The sequence below is a fragment of the Peromyscus eremicus genome, chromosome 8a, assembly GCF_949786415.1.
Source record: "Peromyscus eremicus chromosome 8a, PerEre_H2_v1, whole genome shotgun sequence".
NCBI classification, from domain to species: Eukaryota; Metazoa; Chordata; class Mammalia; order Rodentia; family Cricetidae; genus Peromyscus; species Peromyscus eremicus.
Window position 1 is genome coordinate 87,156,098 of NC_081423.1, and position 20,153 is coordinate 87,176,250.

Consider the following 20,153-nt stretch of genomic DNA (forward strand, 5'->3'; position numbering starts at 1 on the left):
TCCAGTGGTAGAAAGAGTGCTTCCTGGCATTCCTAGGCCTTTTGGAAGAAGACAGCCAAAATCTTCCTTGAAGAATGTTACCATTAAGTGAGTTGAATGTCACCATTAAAAAATGAAGCACTGGCCGGGCGGTGGTGGCGCACGCCTTTAATCCCAGCACTCGGGAGGCAGAGGCAGGTGGATCTCTGTGAGTTCGAGGCCAGCCTGGGCTACCAAGTGAGTTCCAGGAAAGGCGCAAAGCTACACAGAGAAACCCTGTCTCGAAAAACCAAAAAAAAAATGAAGCACTGATTTCCAGGAGCCTCACAGGTAACTCTCCCTGGTGGGTCTCTCATCCCATGGACCCCATGTTAACAAGCTTCTCTAATCTTTTGGCTCCTGCTTTACAATTTTAAAATCATTTTCTTCTCCACACACTACCATCCCCAATTCATGTTCAGCTTCAGAAAATTCTACTCATGTCTCTGATATCATCTCAGGTAGTTTATAGAGACAGGTATGCATTTTTAAACCAATAAGAGCCCCCCCCCATCTTTTTCATAATGTATACTCAAAAACTATCTTCAGGCATGGATAAACCAGGTCTATTGAAATTCCAAAGTCTCTGTGGAAGCAACTAGTCCTGTTTCAAAGTCCCTCTGCTTTGCACTTCATTCATTTTCTTCTGTTATAATTTGGAGTTTTACCAGTGCTGTTATTTAGTACAGAGTTCTAATGATATTCAATCATATTTAAAAACAGTATTAGTATCTAGAAATGCATTGTTTTCTTTACTTTGTATTTTAATGTAACACAGCTAACATTTCTAATACTTAAAGCATCTTTCATTTTAATATATTTTCTCATTCTTTATACCTCTTTTTCTAAGGAGGAAAGGTTAAAACAAATAAAATAAACACTCTTCTGGAAACCATGGGAATAAAACTCGAAGAAAAGGAGCTGGATCAATTAAAAGAAAACCTACCAGATAACGGTGAGCTCTATAGTTCTCTGCTTGTGTAGCGCATCACTTGCACACTAGTTCATTGAACTCTCCTTTTGTACCTTGCTGAGTTTTCCTAAGATTGTTATTTTTAATTTCCAAATGCAAATTTCAGCTTGGGGTCAAATTATTAGAATTCATTGGGTATATTACAGTCTAAAGTAAAAGAAGAGACAGACAGACATCAAATAAGGTGCTCAGAGCATCCAGCAGAAACCAACTGACGAAGCCCTAAGGCAGTCAGCTGGAGATCCTAATAGAGTTCCAGGGATGGGGGAGCATCCTCTCCCATGAAAGAACAAATGAGCAGAAAGTAACATCATCAAAAGCAGGGCTTACAGCATGAAGGCAGAAATGGACTGAGGAAGTCCCATGAAGGCAGCAGCTGGAGTCCCCCAAAAAAGAGTCCTTGGCAGAGCAGTGTCCCCTAGGGTGGGCTCTCAAATGAAATAACAGCTAGCAGGCATTAGACTGTGGGTTAGTCTAAAGCTGTGATGTTTTGTTGATGTTTGCTTTACAGATATGAAACTGTATTAAGTACATACAGATTCAGATTGGTTCTCTTTTCCATTTAAATAATCTTATTATCATCAAATGTCCTTTTGATAGCTTTTAACACTCCCTGCCTTCACGTTGCCGCAGTGGATTTGGTCCAGTTTGGGGCTTGCATGGGTCTTATGCACAGCACTATGTTTAGCACGTACGTGGTTCATCTTTTATCATCCATCTGAATCTTCACACTTTTTGTAAACCTTACAAACTGAATTTTCTTTAAAAATGTTTTTCCTTTAATTGGCATTTTAGTCCATGTATTCTTCTTAATTGGTACTTTAACTGTATTTTTTTTTCTTTCTTTTTTTTGGTTTTTCGAGACAGGGTTTCTCTGTGTAGCTTTGCGCCTTTCCTGGAACTCACTTGGTAGCCCAGGCTGGCCTCGAACTCACAGAGATCCACCTGGCTCTGCCTCCCGAGTGCTGGGATTAAAGGCGTGCGCCACCACTGCCCGGCTGGTACTTTAATTGTAGAACATAATACGTAAGTAGAAAACCACAGAAAACATTGTTATAAAGTTAACATCCTTAAAATCACCTTTTAGTTAAGAAATGGGGACAAGTACCTTTGACTGATATGTCATGGCTTCCTAAGAGCTGATCATTATAATTGAAGGATGATTTTCAGAACATAATAGGGAGAATTTGCTTGGGTCAAGTAAATTTTATTTGCATATTTTTCTCTTTGACAATGTTTGTGTCCTAATATCTGTTCTTATAGGTGATGGGAAGATTAATTTCCAAGACTTGATGAATGAAGTAAAAGCTCTCATAGGTGAGACATGACTTTCTATAAATCCATCTATAAATCTATTCAATGATGTCACTGTCATCACTGAATAGTAACTGTCTTGATGTCTCTAGTCTCCTCTTTTGTTCTTGCTAACATCTAGTTAGTCACAATTACAACTTTGAGTTGTCTGTATTTTAAAGGTAATTCTTTGAACTGTTCTTTGTTAACAGTAAGATCCCTTTGCTCTATCTTTTTTTTTAATTAATGTAACTTCGGTTCTCTATCCCTTAAAAAATACAGAAGTATAAATTATGAAGTCATGTTTGGTGAAAATATAAACATAATTTGAATAACAAAACCATTCAACATCTGACTATTTTAATCAATTGTCCAAATGGTTAAAATATAAAATGAATTCTTCAATAAATGTTTGATTATGTGCTATTTTTGATGTCTGTTTGAAATCACCTGATTTACTAGGACAAAGACAAGAAATCCTCTTTTTCACCACATTAGGAGTGATTAGGTGGGGCCTTTGCTTTTTTGTTCAATTAGCAATTGAGGTTAACACTGAATAGTCACAACTGTTTGTTCATTCATTTTTTTCATTTTAGTTTTTTTAAGTGATTTATTTCTTTTTATTTTATAAACATTGATGTTTTGCCTGCATATATGTCTGTGTGAGGGTGTCAGATCCCCTGGAAGTGGAGTTACAGTTTTGAGCTGCCACGTGGGTGCCAGGAATTTAACCCAGGTCCTCTGGAAGAGCAGCCACTACTCTTAACCACTGATCTATCTCTCCAGCCCTCCATTTACTTTTTGAAACAGGGTCTCCCTATATAGCACAGGCTGGCCTCAAACTATATCAACCATGCTAGGCTTGATCTTTTGAATGAGCCTCTTGGCTCTACCTCCTGAGTGATAGAATTAGAGCCATGTGCCATGGCACCTGATACAAAAAAATGATTTATTTAATCTTTTTTTATGTGTGTGTGTTTTGCCTGCATGTATGTCTGGACACCACATGTATGCATGGTGCCCAGGATAGTCAGAAGAGGGCACCAAATCCTCTGTAACTGGAGTTAAAGATGGTTGTGGTCCAACATGTGGGTACTGGGCATCAAATGCAGGGCCTCTGGAAGAGCAGCCAGTGCCACGCCGTCTCTCTAGCCCCACAAATATTTTAAAGTACCATCTAGTCTCAGAGTAACATATGAATTTGTCACCTTTTCTTCTTTTATTTTCAGGAAATGAAGAAAATATCAAAGATGTGAAGAATATTCTTGAAGACATGGGAGTAGAGCTCACACAGCAGGAATATGCAGACCTGTTGAAAAATCTCCCTGTTGACGGTAAGCATGTAAGCAGCACTTTAGGCATCAGGAGAGCTTGGGCAGAAGCTCGCTTATGAGGATTTTACTAATCTTCATTCTGATGGCCAGGGAAACAGTAAGAACAGATGTCCCAGATATGCTGTACGAGCAAGCCCAACAGGGCCATTTAACCTTTCTTCAATTCTTTAGATAAAAAAACAATGCTTTTATGTAGGAAAAACAAAACGATACCCCGAAAAGGCCCCTTATAGTAAAGAGGAATAGTACTCTCATTTGAATCTTCACTCCTTAAGTGAGTTGCACTTCCAAAGAGGAAAAAAAGCAAACTGGCTTTTAAAATTTTTCTAGAGGTGATGGTGAGATGGCTAATTGGTAAGGAGCAGTGGCTGCTCTTGCAGAGGACCAGGGTCCAATTCCCAGCACCCATATACAAAGGTGGTTCACAACCATCTATAAATACAATTCCAGGACATCTGATGCCCTCTTCTGGCCTCTGCTGGCCACACATGGTACACAGACCCACCTGCAGGCAAAACACTCATTATACATACATACATACATACATACAAACATATATACATACATACATACATATAAATAAATAAATAAATGTGTATATTTTCCTTATAGATACCTCCTTAAAATTCTAAATAATGAATATATACATATATATAAATATTCCCTGTTATAATAACCAACCTTCCTTTAACTTAATACTTACATTGTTACTTCTTAGATAGTTTGTTCTATAATTTTTTTGTTGTGATTGAGAGATCCTATGTTGTTTCTACTCATGTTTTTCTGATAGTAGTTTGATAGACAAAAAGTTACATGTGTTTAATGTCACATTTTACCCATAGTACTGTGGCCATCCATGGTCAAGGTACTAATTGCATTATTCCCAAGCCTTTTCTCATGTTCCTTCAAAACATTTTTAGTATATTTGTGTGTGTGTGTTTATGTGTATGTATGTGTGTGTGCCTCATGCCATGTTGCACATGTCTCCTTCTGCCACGTGTGTCCTGAAGGCTGGACTCCTGTCATCAGTCTTGACAGCAGATACCTTTACACTTGAGTCACCTCACCAGCCCTTCTTGTGTTCTTTTATTGTCTTTAAATTTTCAGACAGTCAGCCGGGCGGTGGTGGCGCACGCCTTTAATCCCAGCACTCGGGAGGCAGAGCCAGGCGGATCTCTGTGAGTTCGAGGCCAGCCTGGGCTACCAAGTGAGTTCCAGGAGAGGCGCAAAGCTACACAGAGAAACCCTATCTCGAAAAACCAAAAAAAAAAAAAAAAAAAAAAAAAAAAAAAAAAAAAAATTTCAGACAGTCCAACAGGCAAAGAAATATCCTAGGGCAGAAACATCCTTGGAAAGTGTAACTATGTTTGGCTGGGAATCCTACCATGCATCTTAAGGAAGATGGAACCCAGAATATTTAACAAGCTCATGACTGCTCCAGAAGAATTTCTCCCTTTGCTTCCCCATGCCTCATATTGTCAAATGTTGGCTAATCTCTGATGGATATTTTCATATATTTATAAACAGTTATTTCATTCTTTGTAAAGTGCCCATCTTGTGACTTTTGCCTTATAGTCTCCTAGTTGGCTTCTATTTTTCTTTCTTCTTTGTTAAAGTTCTTTGTATTCCATGCCAGGAGCAAGCAAACGATTTCCTCAAAAAGCCAGATGGCAAATATTCTAGACTTTACTGCCTCTATCAAAACTTCTCAGCTCTCTTGTTGTAGCCAAAATTATCCATGGTTAACAGGTTAAAAAAATTGTTATAGCTGTGCACCAGTAAAACTTTATTTATAAAGCAAGTGTGGGGAGGGTGGCTCTCACTTTGCTTGCTTGTTTTAAATACTAAGTTTTGTTTACATTTAAAAAATATTCCTTGAAGTTGATATGGCTTTACATTTTCATTATGACACATATGCTCTTCAAATTTATGTAAATTCCTTTTAAGATTTGAATTTTTATGCATCTTTACTGCAAACTCATAAAAATATCCTGTATTTTCCTCTGAAGGTTTTAAAATTTGCCTTTCATACTTATATGTATATGAATTATCTGTGATTAAAAAAAATCTGGTAATCACTGCATTAGGTCAAAATATTAACCTTGAAAGCTGGAGAGAAGTCTCAGTAGCTAAATGCACTTGCTGCTTTTGCAGAGGACCCAGGTTTGATTACTAGCACCCAGATGACCGCTCCCAGCCATCTGTAACTCTGGTTCTAGGGGAATTCAGTGTCCTCTTGTGGCCTCTGTGACCACTGCACTCATGTGTTGTACATTCAACCATGCAGGTAAAACCCTCTAACATATGAAACATTTTTCAATGTTAACCTCAAAACTCATTTTTTCTCCCTCACTTCCACAAAGACGTTTGATTCCAGTAGATAAGATTAAAAAAAAAAAAAGTATAGAGATGTCACAGAAGGGAATAAAGGAAATGATCAGAAATTAAGATGTCTGTTTCGGCATGATCAGTACTAATAGTTCACTGACTAAGGTTCAAAAGATTAACTCCAACTCATCCTACCTTGACTGTGTTTTTCCTTACAGTTGATGGAAATTCCTACCATAACAGATTAATGGACACTCTGAAATCTCTTAAAAGTGAGTGAAAGGCAATTAAACCTGACATTAGTATTTTCCATTTGTAACACTTTATAGTTAATGAATTGCCAAGTCTTCAATCCGCTTGTGTCTTTATGTCTCCTATTAATCTGTGGTTGCTATCTGTGCCTCATCCTCTGTACGGCTAGCTGCATCCTAGCACCTAGTTCTGTTGATTCTCAGATAGATTCCCCGTTTTGTGCTGGAGCTTTCAAGTCATTAGTGTGGCAGAAAACAAAGTGGAAATCTGAACAATGAATAACAAAGAAAATTATTAACAATTTAAAAATCTGTTGCAGATCTAGGAAAAATTCATGGAGATATCAGAAAAACAAATGATCATTACACTATCCAAAATCCCCTAAGAGGGATTTTTATTGTTTCATTCTGTGGGTAGATATTAATATCTCTAAAACCATTTGAAATATGACTGATTCTATTTTTTTAAAAAGACTCAGAAAAGAAATTTTATTTCACTGTATTATGATTTTGTGCATTTAAACTGTCCTCTGTGGATCTTGACCCTCATACTGAAAATCCTGTAATAGCCAGGAAATAGCTATATTTGTCACAGTTTGTCACCAATTTTTCTTCATGGTCTTTTTTCCCCATAAGGAGGGAAGGCTGATGTCAACAAACTGGACACAGTGGTGAAAAACATGGGGAGGAAAGTTTCAGGAACAGAATTTGAGGATATGACCAAGAGCTTACCAGTGCATGGTAAGTGTGTAAGATCTAACAGCCCCAAAAGTACTGGAACTCAAGATTTTTTGGTTTTTTTGAGTTTTTTTTTTGTTGTTGTTGTTGTTGTGGTGGTGGTGGTAGTGCTTTTTGTTTGTTAATTTAATATTTTTATTTATATTCTTTGGTAATTTCATACATGAATAAAATATATTTAAAATATATCCACGCCCCATTTTCCCCTCAGCTCCTTCCAGAGGCTTCTCTCCCAACCTCTTCCCAATTTCATGCTTTCCTTTTCTTTTTTCTTTTCTTTCTTTCCTTTTCTTCCCTTTCCTTTCCTTTTCTTTTTTTAAGACCTACTGACTACAGTTAGTGACGTCCATATGCACATGAGGATAGGACCATCCTCCAAAGCAACCTACCACAGGCGACAATACCAAAGGAAACTGACTCTCCTTCCCTCAGCAGCCATCACCCTCTAACAGTTCCTCAGGGTCCAGGGATCTCCTGCCCTGTCCATGTTGGGTTGATAATGGCCTTGATCTTGTGCAGGCAGGTCTTGTGCAGGGTTTAATGGTTTTGACAACTTCTAAGCTGTAGTTGGCAACAAGGAAGTATTGAGAAAATCTAAAGAACAACAACAACAACAAAACCCTCAGATTTAAAATAAGAATAACTTGTAGAATATTCAGTAACTTTATACCAATAATACATTTTATTTGGCAAGCTCAAAATTGCAATATAGAAAGTAATGTTAGCATGCCAGGAAAAAATACAAATTGGAGTTTGGAGCTGGGTAAAGGTATAAGAATACAGCTATCAGGCTATCTTTAATTATTCAGACTGCAGTGTAGACAAGGAGTAGGAGGGAATGATAGAAGTGTCACCTTTTCCTTTCACCATAGCTTGTGACAAAGACCAAACTATAATAAAGGATACAGAATAGATATATGTGCACCCAACACTGGAGCATATCTGTGTGTGAAAAGCACCTATTAATAAAGCAGACGAAGGGAACAGACTGTAACACAGTGATAATAGGGGACTTTAACACTTCAAGTTTCGCAATGAACAGATTTAGACAAGAAATCAATAAGGAAACATATGCTTTAGAACACAGCATCTGATATCACCAGAATCCACATTCTCCTTGAACACATGGGTAGTTCTCTAGGACAGACCATATACAAGATCACAAAATAGGTTAAGAAGGAGGAGGAAGAGGAAGAGGAGCAGGAGGAGGAGGAGGAGGAGGAGGAGGAGGAGGAGGAGGAGGAGGAGAAGAAGAAGAAGAAGAAGAAGAAGAAGAAGAAGAAGAAGAAGAAGAAGAAGAAGAAGAAGAAGAAGAAGAAAAAGAATGCTGTGGGATGTTCTGTATGGCAAATGTGTTGCTGATTTGTCAATAAATAAAACACTGATTGGCCATTGGCTAGGCAGGAAGTATAGGCGGGACAAGGAGGAGAATAAAGCTGGGAAGTGGAAGGCTGAGTCAGAGAGACACTGCCAGCCGCCATGATGAGAAACAGCATGTGAAGATCCCGGTAAGCCACGAGCCATGTGGCAAGGTATAGATTTATGGAGATGGATTAATTTAAGCTGTAAGAACAGTTAGCAAGAAGCCTGCCACGGCCATACAGTTTGTAATCAATATAAGTCTCTGTGCTTACTTGGTTGGGTCTGAGCAGCTGTGGGACTGGCGGGTGACAAAGATTTGTCCTGACTGTGGGCCAGGCAGGAAAACTCTAGCTACAGAAGAAGAAGGAGGAGGAGGAGGAGGAGGAGGAGGAGGGGGAGGAGGAGGAGGAGGAGGAGGAGGAGGAGGAGGAGGAGGAGAAGGAAGGAGAAGAAGAGGAAGAAGAGGAAGAAGGAGAAGAAGAAGAAGAAGAGGAGGAAGAAGAAGGAGAAGGAGAAGGAGAAATAAAGAAAGAAAAGAAAGATTAAATGTAGCTGGGCATAAATGGCATATGCCTGTAATCTCAGCATTTAGGAGTTTGAGGCAGATCACTGAGAGTTCATGACTATCCAAATGTATATAGTGAGTATTGAGGCCATTTCAAGACTTCCACATCAAGGAAGTTAAAGTGAAAGAAGGAAGGAAGGAAGGAAGAGGAGCAGGAAGGGAGGAAGGGAGGGGGAGGAGAAAAGAAGAAAGATTACTGACTACTTTTAGAAGAAAATATGTCTCAAATAGACAACCAAGAGGTATGCTCCAGGAAACTAGAAAAAAAATTTAGTCCAAATTTAGAAGGCTATAAATAAAGAGTATAGTACAAATCAGTAAAACACAGCCTAGAAAAACAATGGGAAAGTCAACAAAGCTAAAAGTTAAGCTTTTGAGAACATAGAATTGACAAACCTTTAGCTAGCCTAATAAAGAAAATAATAAGAAAGCTAAAATACACAAAATCAGTAATAAAATTGGAGACATTACAAACAATACCATAGAAATACAAAAGCTCATAGAGACCTAGAAGAGAGGGACAAATCCCTAGACACACAGTCCCCCTCTATTAGCATTCCTGGTGCTGTGAGAGAAGACCCAAGAAGAATCAATCCAATGGAGGAAAATTAGACATAGGAAGGCAGATGCTGTGTGTCTCTCTTTATGCTGGATCTTTAAGAAGTATAACTCATAGAACCAAAGGGAGACAGGAAGGAGGCAGGCAACCAGATTGGAGAGAGTTGGGGTAGGAAAGGTAGGAGATATATGTTTAAAGGATTCAAAGTTCTGATTTTATAGGAGCATTATTGAGTTGTACAACATGTTTACTACAGTTAGTAGTGTACACTTTTACAAGGACAACACCAATAGATGTGCCAAAGTGGATGGGGAAAAGCCCATGAGGCCTCAACACTACAAAAAGAACTACAGGCAATTAAGGAATACAGGGAATGAAAGAAATAGCCTTCGCCAGAGAAGAGCACACCAACTGGCTATCCAATATCAAATGATTGGCCCTGAAAACATACATACAAGTAACAGTGTACAGACTAAGGATGTTATATTTAGGAATATATGTGTATACATATGCTCTTGTAATAATGATTAATGGAAAAATAGAACATGAATTTGAAAGAGAGCTGGGAGGGAGTGTATGGAAGAATGGAAAGAGGAAAGAGAAGGGATAAATGTTTTAAGCATATTATAATCTAAAAAATTAAAAACAAAAATAATAGTGTATATTTTTAAATTGCTGAAAGTGAATTATTAACATTCTCATCAGAAAACAAGCAGGTGCATTGGTGACTTATTTACATGATTAGCTTTCTACAGTGTATACCTCTTTCACAACACACTATATTTATATGTTCAATTATTATTTATCCATTTTTGTAAGTTAAAGGGAAGGTGCTCACAGCAGTTACTTCTAAAGTGAACAAGATTACTAGGAGATGGGGTACCAGAGATCCCTAGAGAATCATGTGATAAAATATTCCTTTGAGCACTTGACTTTTAAAAGATGTAAATTTATTGCCCAGCCCCCAAATAAATCATATTTTAAATTAAAATGTGGGATACACACACACCATTTTTTTTTATTCTGCATAATGTCCACACATACTGTGAAGGCAAAAATGCCCTCAAAATTATTTGCAGTTTATACATGCAATGCAAATAAACTAAAGAAAAGTTTTCCTCCTTGTCAAAGAAGTACTGAGAATGGGCCAATTATATTGGAGCCATTTCTGAAATCTATATTAAAATATTGGTATATATATTGTACCTTCTCTTAGTCCTAAAAAGAAACTGTCAATTAGCTGGAGAGGTGGTTCAGTAGTTAAGAGCACTTGCTACACTTGGAGCAACACCCACATGGCAGCTCACAACTGTCCAGAATTTCAGTTCCAGGGGATCCAACACTCTCTTCTGACCTCCGTGGAGACCAGAAGACACATGATGCACAGACATACATGCAGACAAAACACTTGTATGCATAAAAATCTAAAAATAGTTTTTTAGTTGTCAATTGTAAATAGCCCTTATAAGCTTGAAACAATCTACTTTAGATTTTATCCTGTCATTATTAAAGTTTTTATTACTTAGAGCAGTAAAAGATGATAGGTTGTGAATTTTTGTATTTGTCATATTTAAATGTTTTTACCCCTAATTCATGCTTATGAAGTATTTAAAATATTCTAAAATGCTAGCATATATAGATACTCTTTAATTTAATGGCATAAGCCATGTTTTCTGAGTCTTAGGATCATGTCCATATGTGAATGCTTATTTTCTTACAGCTGGAAAAATTGAAATGAAAAAGTTGATCAACGCAATGAGAGCCTTTACAGGTGGGTAAGTTTAACATAATACTGAAACTCTCATCCTTTGCTGTTTTAAGTGGCATTTTATCAGTAATGTGTACTACCTTTTAAGTTCTGCATTTTTACTTATTGCTAAAGAATAATTGTCTTTAGGGGCTAGGGAGATGACTCAGTGGATAAAGAGTTTGGCTCATAAGCATGAGGAACTGAATTCAAATCCCAAACATTCACTTAGAAGTCAGGCATGTAACACATATATGTACCTGAAGTGCTGGGGGTGGAGACGCTGGATCCTGGGGGCTTGTTCCAGGACCACGTTAGCCATTGCTGTCTTCCAGGTTCAGTGACAGAAGAATGAGGAGGAAAGCAGTAGAGGAAAACACTAAGGGTCAGCCTCCAGCCTACACGCATGTGTACACACGCGTGTGCGCGCACGCACGCACACACACACACACACACATACACACACATGCACACACACACATGCACACGCACGCGTGCGCGCGCGCGCGCACACACACATACATACAGGCACACGCACGCGCGCACGCATGCACGCACACACACACATACACACACACATATACACACACATACACACACACAGGCAAATGCACCATCCACATACACATTTACAACAATAAACTATTATAAAATTCATCTGCTTCTGCTTCTGATACCCCATCAGTAGGTATTAGATTATCAAGATTTTAGCATTGAAATGCAGTTTGTTTTCTCTTGGACACTCTATATGGGGGACTTTGTTTACTATCATATAAATATGCACATTAAAATATACATATACATAAACATATATCCTAGAAAATCATAGCAAATAGCAAGAAAAAATTGGACATATGTGCTGGGCATGGTGATACACATCTTTAATCCCACACTCAGGAGACAGGCAGGAGAATCTTTGTGAGTTCGAGGCCATATTGGTCTACATAGCAAGTTCCAGGAGAGCCAAGATTACATAGTGAGACCCTTTCTCAAAAACAAAGAAACAATTTTGGAGACTCAAAATGTTTTTGTTACTCTGAGGAACATTAATTTTATTAATTTATTTTTTGTTTGTTTTTTCGAGACAGGATTTCATTGTGTAGCCCTGGCTGTCCTGGAACTTGCACTATAGATTAGACTGGCCTCTACACCCCAAGTACTGGAATTAAAGGAGTGAGCTACCACTACCCAGCTCCAAATATTAAATCTTGCATTTTAAATCAAAAGAAGTATACTTGTAGAAATGTCTGGTTATTTCTGATTAGACATCTAATTTTCAGGTTATATATATTTTTATCCCTGCCACTTTGTCAAGTCTACAAAATTAGAAAACCTCTTTTTCAAACTAACAGTGGGGACAATATTTAAATGTCTCTCCCATTGGTTTTACATAGACAAGTATTGTATAAACAGTAAACTTTAATTTGTACATCATGCCTTACAAGTGCAGTTAAATATCTAGTTTTCCTAATGTCAACACTGCTGTCTTTTCAAAGGTAACAAGATTGCTATCAGTGATCTCCAAGATGTTCTGGGAAGCATGGGCATTGAGCTCACAGATAAGATGCTGTCCGATCTACAGAAAGCCCTGCCTGTGGACGGTAAGCCTCCAAGACACTACTGGAGCGTCACCAAGGCGTAGCAGGAGACGTGGAAGGAACTCTACTTAATTCTCTGTGAAAATTGCTGGAGCATAAGTTCAGCCATAAGTCCTAGGTGCTATTAAGGGCTATGCAAAAGGCTTTAGGTTGTATAAACAAAAAAATACAGAGAGGAAAGTGAAGAGTGAGAAACTAAGAAGGGAAATAAAAGGAGAAAAAAATATGTATTTTTGGTATCATAGAAGTTTATCAGCTATGCGTGTATCTCACACACCACAGAGCAACTGAAAATGGTACCCAATGCCAGACTCTGTAGATTGATCATGAAGCAGAAATTTCCTATTCCCAAATTCATTGATATTTGAGGGCAATGTGATGCAAATATCCAGGGACATATCATTTTTAAATTCTATATAATCATAGTACATGTAATAGTCTTTAATAATACTTCTGTTGTGAAATAAAACACTAATATCCATGACACAAATAAATGCCTACTAAAATTTTGTGATTTTTATTATAAAAATATGTAATAAATATTACTTTATTGTAGATGATGAAATGGTATTTCAGAATAGATTGTTGGATGAAGTGAAGTCTCTCAAAGGTAAGTTAGAGAATTAGTAAGAAAACAGAATTTTCTCAAAAATCTCATGGTATAGATAGTAACTCATTTTATAGGAAATCCTGTTTCTTATTTATAGGCCATTTCCTATTTGTGCTTAATACGTTTTTAAATATATGTGTAATTTACCAAATTGTGTCCTAGATGTATCTTTGCTTAAACCAAAATAAATTTGGAATTTCCCGAATTTTACTCCAAAAGAATTACTTCAGGTATTTCTGTTTTTTTTTGGTTGTCTAATTTTGATTTGTTTTGTTTATTTGTTTGTTTTGTTAATTAAGCAAGCAATAGTGGTAATAATGAACTCAAAACTTCAGAAAACATGAGTAAGCTTTATTGTTCAAATGTATGGCTGGTAAAGAGGCATGAGTAACTCTAGTGAGGATTTCCAATGAGTTTGACTCAACAACAAACCTTAGGGAGACAGCTTCTGATTTTAATGTTTTAACTCTATAAACTTCATCTGTTCTCTCCAGCACAGTCAGACTGGTGTTTTAGTATTCATATTGTGAATCAGAATAATATGTGTGTGTGTGTGTGTGTGTGTGTGTGTGTGTGTGTGTGTGTGTGTGTGTGTGTACCAGGTGGTGGTGGCACACGCCTTTAATCCCAGCACTCAGGAGGCAGAGCCAGGCGGATCTCTTTGAGTTTGAGGCCAACCTAGTCTACAGAGAGAGATCCAGGACAGGCACCAAAACTACACAGAGAAACCCTGTCTCGAAAAACCAAAATTATATATATATATGTGAGAATCATCAAGGTTTTTTTTCATTTTAACATTAGCATATGTTCATTAAATCAAGCAATAGTATGTGATTGTTTAAATAATGTTTTAAATTATTCACTTTTGTACATTTCTAATTTAATGTTTTTAAAAGGAGGGAAAATTGACGTCAATAACATAGACACCATCCTGGAAAATATGGGGATTAAGCTCACAGAGGCGGAGCTTAAAGACCTAGCAGAAGCCCTGCCAGTCGATGGTGAGCCCTATAGAACTGCTGTGTGTCTCTTATTGTGTCTTCACTAAGCTATACAAGGATCTCTAAAGTTGCTTTTTCCCCCCTCAAAAAGACATTGGAGAAACATAAAAAAGAAATCCTATTATTTCATTAAATCCCAAAGTCATCAATCCCATCTCAAAGTAGATAAGGTATTCCTGAGAGTAAGCCAGGACTGCTATCTAACCTCCAAAAAAATAAAATAAAATAAAATAAGGAACAGAACAGATATTCAGAGAGTAAAACACAAGATTCAAAAGACCTCAATAAACAATATTCCTCAACCAGTCCCTTTAGGGTTTATCTATCACTCATGAGCTTTGTGGTCCTTGTCTCGGTTCCAGTCCATGCCGAGCTTCTGACTCATAACGCTGTGTGCCAACCAGACCTAACCTCTTGAGTGATCCTTTAGAAACTCTCAGCATTTCCAAGTTGAAATTCATTCCCTTTCCTTTCAAGCTTCCTCTGTATCGTCTTCTCACTTGATGACCACTCATGACTTATTTATCCATACTTAACTACACTGTCATCCTCTCTGACATTCTTTCCCCTTACTCCCAAAATCGGCTTAAAGGCGCATGTGTAGTTCCTCAGTTTGTCCCTTTCTGTTCTTCTCTAACACCAACCATATTTCAAGCCTGGCACCTCCAGCTGATGCCTCTGTAACAACAGTATAACTGTTCTCTCCATATTGTCTTTAAAAAATAATTTTTGCACTATTTATTATTTTTTATTTTTTTTTATTTTATTTTATGTGTATGGATTAACTTGCCTGAATGTATATGCATACACCATATATATACCTAGTGCTCACAGAGGCCAGAAGTGGGCAATGGATCCCTTGGAACTGGAGTTATAGACAGTTGTGAGCTATTATGTGGGTACTGGGAATTGAACCTGAGTTCTCTGGAAGAATACTCTGTTCTCCTAATTGCTGAACCATCTCTCCAGCCTCATTTGTAAAGATTTATTTAATTTTTAAATTATGTGTATGTGTCTGTGTGTAAGTACATACATGTGAGTGTAGTTGCCATAGAGTCCAGAAGAAAGCATTTGATACTCTGGAACTGGAATGGCAGGTGGTTGTGATTCGCCCAACCTGAACTTGAATTCTCTCTGAGAGCTGTATGTATTCTTAACCACTGAGCTGTCTCTCCATTGCCACTGCTGCTTCACCATTCCTGGGCCTCCGCTCCTGCTCCCTTTGCAATACATCATCCACTGAGCTGCTGGAATGATTTATCTAAAATTCAGACCTAATTCAAATAGTAAGCACATTGTTTTTCAGGGGCATGTCAAGACCTATCAGGGAACATGCTTTACATGACAATCTAGACGTTCCAGGATCTTCATTTCCCAGATCATCCTTTGCTTGCTCTTTAGACAAAAGAATCATATCCATTCACAGTCTTAACTACACACATATGCAAGAATTTTTGATCTCTTGTCTTTAATTTTGTTTATTCTGTTTTTTTTATTATTTTATTTCTTCTCAGATGATGCATGTGTTCATTTCATTTGGGAAACTCATTTATTTTTTTAACTTTAAAGCTCCAGTCAGACACAGAAGCCCTGGTGTCACTCACTAGTCACGCATTCTCCCATTTTGTGGGTGTTCTTCCCATTACCCCAATACATGTGACAAGGTCACCTTGTGATGGCCAATCTTCACTGTCAACTTGACTGTATTTAGAATTACCCAGGTGATGGGTAACACACGTCTGTGATGTGTTTATGTGGATATTTCTTGAGAGGGATTAACTGAGGGACAAATACACCCTTGAATGTGGGTGACAGCATCCCACAGAATAAAAAGGAAGGGGGACCCATGAGTCTTCTTTTGTCCTTCCTCAACCACCATGAGGTGCAATGGTCTGCCCTACGATGCCCTACACACTGTGATGGATTGAATTTTCATCTTGATTTTTTTAAGTTGAGGTTGCATATGTATTCAGATGGACAGTTCTTCCAGGTTTTATATGGGGATCTCTTTAGTGATCATCCTTCTCTTGTGGGCTCAATGTCCATTACCACTGAGATGAAGAGATCACTGAAACAGCAAGAACACCAGAACAAATGAAATACAGAAATAAAGCTAAAATCAGTTATACCAATTGCTACACCGTCTATTATCGAGGAAAAGGAAACAGCAAAACTGTGGTAGAATAAAATATGAAAATTAATAAGTGAGGTAAAGGATGAAGCAAGGGAAGAGAAAAGGAAGCAAGGTTCAATAAAAGAGAAAAAGAGCAAAAAGGAAAACAGTGTGAGGAAGAAGAAAATAAAAGCAAGGTATAAAAGTATGGCTACATGATAATGAAAGATATATAAGTAAAACTGAATAAGAGTAAGAACAAAAACAAAATACTTTTTAAAAATAAAACTAAAAATATAGTGGAAAGAAATTAATAGATAGATGAAAACAAATGGATGAAATTTTTTGTAAGTCCTGCACTTTGAATTTTCAATTTCATACCTCTCTACCTATTCTCTAAGTTAGTCAACCCAAAGGCAAAATTCCAATCTATGTTATTATTTTGTGGCATTTCTAGATGCATGGTCATACAAGAATAATTTTGAAACTCAAAAATTATTTTTCTGTACTATACTGTACAAAAACAATGAAGCTATTTTCTTTAGAGTCTGCCAGGTGTGGTGAGTGGTAACAATGTACAGCTAGTATTAATCCTGAAATTCACCTGAAAAATCAGTTCCACCAATTTGGCCAAATTTAAGCAAGCTTTTATTAAAAGTATTAAATACTGACCAAGATGGACTTTTGGTCAGGACCATCACTTGGAAATTTTCCAAGTGAGTGGCCTTGAAAAATGTATTGGTGGAGCTTATATAAGCAAAACCCATGGGCCACCGTACTTTCCCATGAGGCTTTGTTGTTATGTTCCAAAAACTCCAGCTCTCAGAATCCCAGGAAATTGCCTGGTCCTTGGGAAGGTTTTTTTTTTGGTTTTTTTTTGTTTTTTTTTTTTTTTCTGAACTATGACTCCCAGAATCCCAAGAAGTTACTTGGTCTTTGGGCAAGTGGAGATTATAGGTTAACTTTGGATCTAACATTCTCCCCTGAAGTTGTATCCTAGGTCAAATCTTTGACTCTATGATGGGTACCAGTTTGTATTTGGATTTAATAACTATCAGCTTAATAGTACCCAAATAGGAATTACCATTTTATTACTGTATGATCTTTGTTTTGCATAAAACAGGACAAGTATCCTATCATATTATTCATTTTAGTTAATGAATCTGTCTGTAGATAAATCTGAGCCCTTTTTTTTGGTATATCAATTGGTATTATAGGTAGCCATTTTGTTCCCTATGTCAGAGAGTTTGCTTTTGACTTAGCCTTTTACAGCCTGTTACAGGGGCAGGGACGATGTACTCTCTTCTATAGCTGTTTCCAGCTGAAATGGAGCATTGATTGTCAGGGCCCAGGAAGGCTCAAAGTCTAGTCAAAGGCTGGGCAATGGGGCATTTATCAGAAGCATCTGATTTTAGCTGATCCAGGTAAAGGGACAGGAAGGGGAGCAATCACATCAGCTGGGCTGGTTCACATTAGCTTTCAGTGTAAGTCTAAAGCTCAACCACTTGCAGTTTGCAGATGCTCCCTGGATGGTGTCTATCAGTCAAGTGGAAATCTGTGAGCTATAGACTAGGGACATTAGTTAAAATTCAGGAACTTTAAGAAAAACCTTGCATTTGGAACTTTTTTGTTTGACCTGTGACAGGTGGATCCAAGCCTTAGGACTTTATGGTTTTTTGAAGCTTACATGAATTTTAGTTTACCAAAGGAGATAAACATTCTGGATATATTAACATTACAATTATATTGAAATCCACATTGTAGAAAAAGCAGTTAACAGGCATCTGGTGATATTTTATTTGTACTGAAATGTGATTTTATTTGTATGTTAATAAATAAAGTTGCCTGGGGGTCAGGGCTAATAGCATAAGCATAACAAGCCATAGCAGAAGCTGGGTGGTGGTGGTGCACGCCTTTAATCCCAGCTCTTGGGAGGCAGAGCTAGGCAGATCTCTGTGTGTTCAAGGATACAGCCAGCATGGAGACACGTGCCTTTAATCTCAACACCAACCATAGAAGACCTTGAGGTCTGTGTAGATGGGCAGTGACGAGGAGGTCATGTGGTTGGGTTTACAACCAATGAGAAGGCAGAACAGAAAGTCTATATAAAGACAGATACACAGGATGTAGGTCTCTTGGCTGAGGAGGACAGCAGCAGCAGTGAAGGGTAAGGTTTTTAGCTCTTAGCTCTGACCTCTTGGGCTTTCATCTCTGCATTGGCTCTGTGTTTCTTATTTACTAATTAGCTCTTACAGCTAAATTAACCCATATTTATATTTATGTTCTACCACACGGCTTGGTACCTTATCTCAGTATGGCATGTTCATTTCCTGCTTCCACTGCGTCTCACAATTCTTGAGACTCTGCCCTTCTTCCCAGTATTCTCTCTGCCCCAAAAATCCTTCCTAGCCATTGGCCAGTCAGCTCTTTATTAACCAGTGAGAGTAATACATATTTACAGTGTACAAAAAGATTCCATCATCTTTTTTTGAGGAGATAGAGGTATTTCCAGAAGCTGGCATGTCTCTCTATCATGAAAAGTTTTTTTTTTATTAAACATTTTAAATGCCATATTCTCAGATCTCTGAAGCATTTGAGGATGATTATCTGGTAAGTATATCTAAACTAGACAAATGTTTGTTTTAGGCTTAACTTTGAAAACATTTATAAGAAGCTAATCTGAATATATAACAATTTCTGAATTGAAGCTCTTTTAATATCAAGATAAGACTTTTAACTCATAAACACAGTCTATAAAGAGACTAGGAACTTTTCTGATCCTTACATAGTGTGCCATTATAGAACGTAACAGTTCCCTGTATGACTTGGTTCACCAAAATAGCTACAGTATAACAATGCTAGCAAAAACAAGGAGGTTAGACATGTATCTTCAAACCAGTCTCTGTTCACTTGAATAGACCTTAAGTAAGGAGAGACATTTTCTAAGCCAGTGGTTCCAAGTTTCTAGTCAAACTGCTTAGGTCACCATCTTACTGCATCATAACATAGGGATACTTTAGTCTCTAGAGTTTAGCTGTGGTCCTAATTTTTAACCCTTTATCTATTTATCAAGATCATATATTAACAAAGACATTTTAATAAAATGCCTTATAAATTTTAAAATGTCCCATAACCTTATAAACGTAAACATTATTAAAAGTTGTTTCTTAAAAATATCCAGTTTTTTAAATTTTCTGTAAAACTCTAAAATTTTCTTTTAAAGAAGTTTAAAATCTTACCAAATGGCCTATAGTGTGATAACACATACTATATTTTTTTAGCATTTCCATGTCCTTATTATTACTTTGTGTTTAGATCCATTCATTTCTTCTCCTCTAGTAATTAAAAAAATATATTTTAGGTTTTTATGAGCTGTAGGCCCCTCACTGTTCCTTAGGACGCTGGAACGTACTTGTATCTGAATGTGGACACCTACTATCTAATCTCCAACTATCCCTTCCCTCCCTACCCATCAGACCCTCTAGAAGTCCCTCTTCCTAGATTCCTATTGGCTTTTCAAAAAAACAAAACAAAACAAGAAACCTGACACATTTGAGGGTGGGGTCAGGGGTGGGCTGTAGAACCCTCTCTTTCTGCTTCTGATTAATTTCATTTAGCATGATGTCTTTCAGGTCCATCCATTTGGTTGAAATGATGAAATAG

At 37.4% G+C, this 20,153-nt stretch overlaps 1 protein-coding gene across 1 annotated transcript in view; it reads left to right on the forward strand.

Annotated features, from left to right (window-relative positions):
• Positions 1-20,153, forward strand: part of LOC131917107 (uncharacterized) — a 159,412-nt gene that overhangs the window by 35,147 nt on the left and 104,112 nt on the right. Inside the window, exons 24-32 of the mRNA XM_059270741.1 lie at positions 869-973; positions 2,255-2,308; positions 3,514-3,618; positions 6,165-6,218; positions 6,834-6,938; positions 11,142-11,192; positions 12,665-12,769; positions 13,323-13,376; positions 14,273-14,377. Coding sequence (XP_059126724.1) covers positions 869-973; positions 2,255-2,308; positions 3,514-3,618; positions 6,165-6,218; positions 6,834-6,938; positions 11,142-11,192; positions 12,665-12,769; positions 13,323-13,376; positions 14,273-14,377 — 738 coding nt within the window. The remainder of the gene's footprint in view (positions 1-868; positions 974-2,254; positions 2,309-3,513; positions 3,619-6,164; positions 6,219-6,833; positions 6,939-11,141; positions 11,193-12,664; positions 12,770-13,322; positions 13,377-14,272; positions 14,378-20,153) is intronic.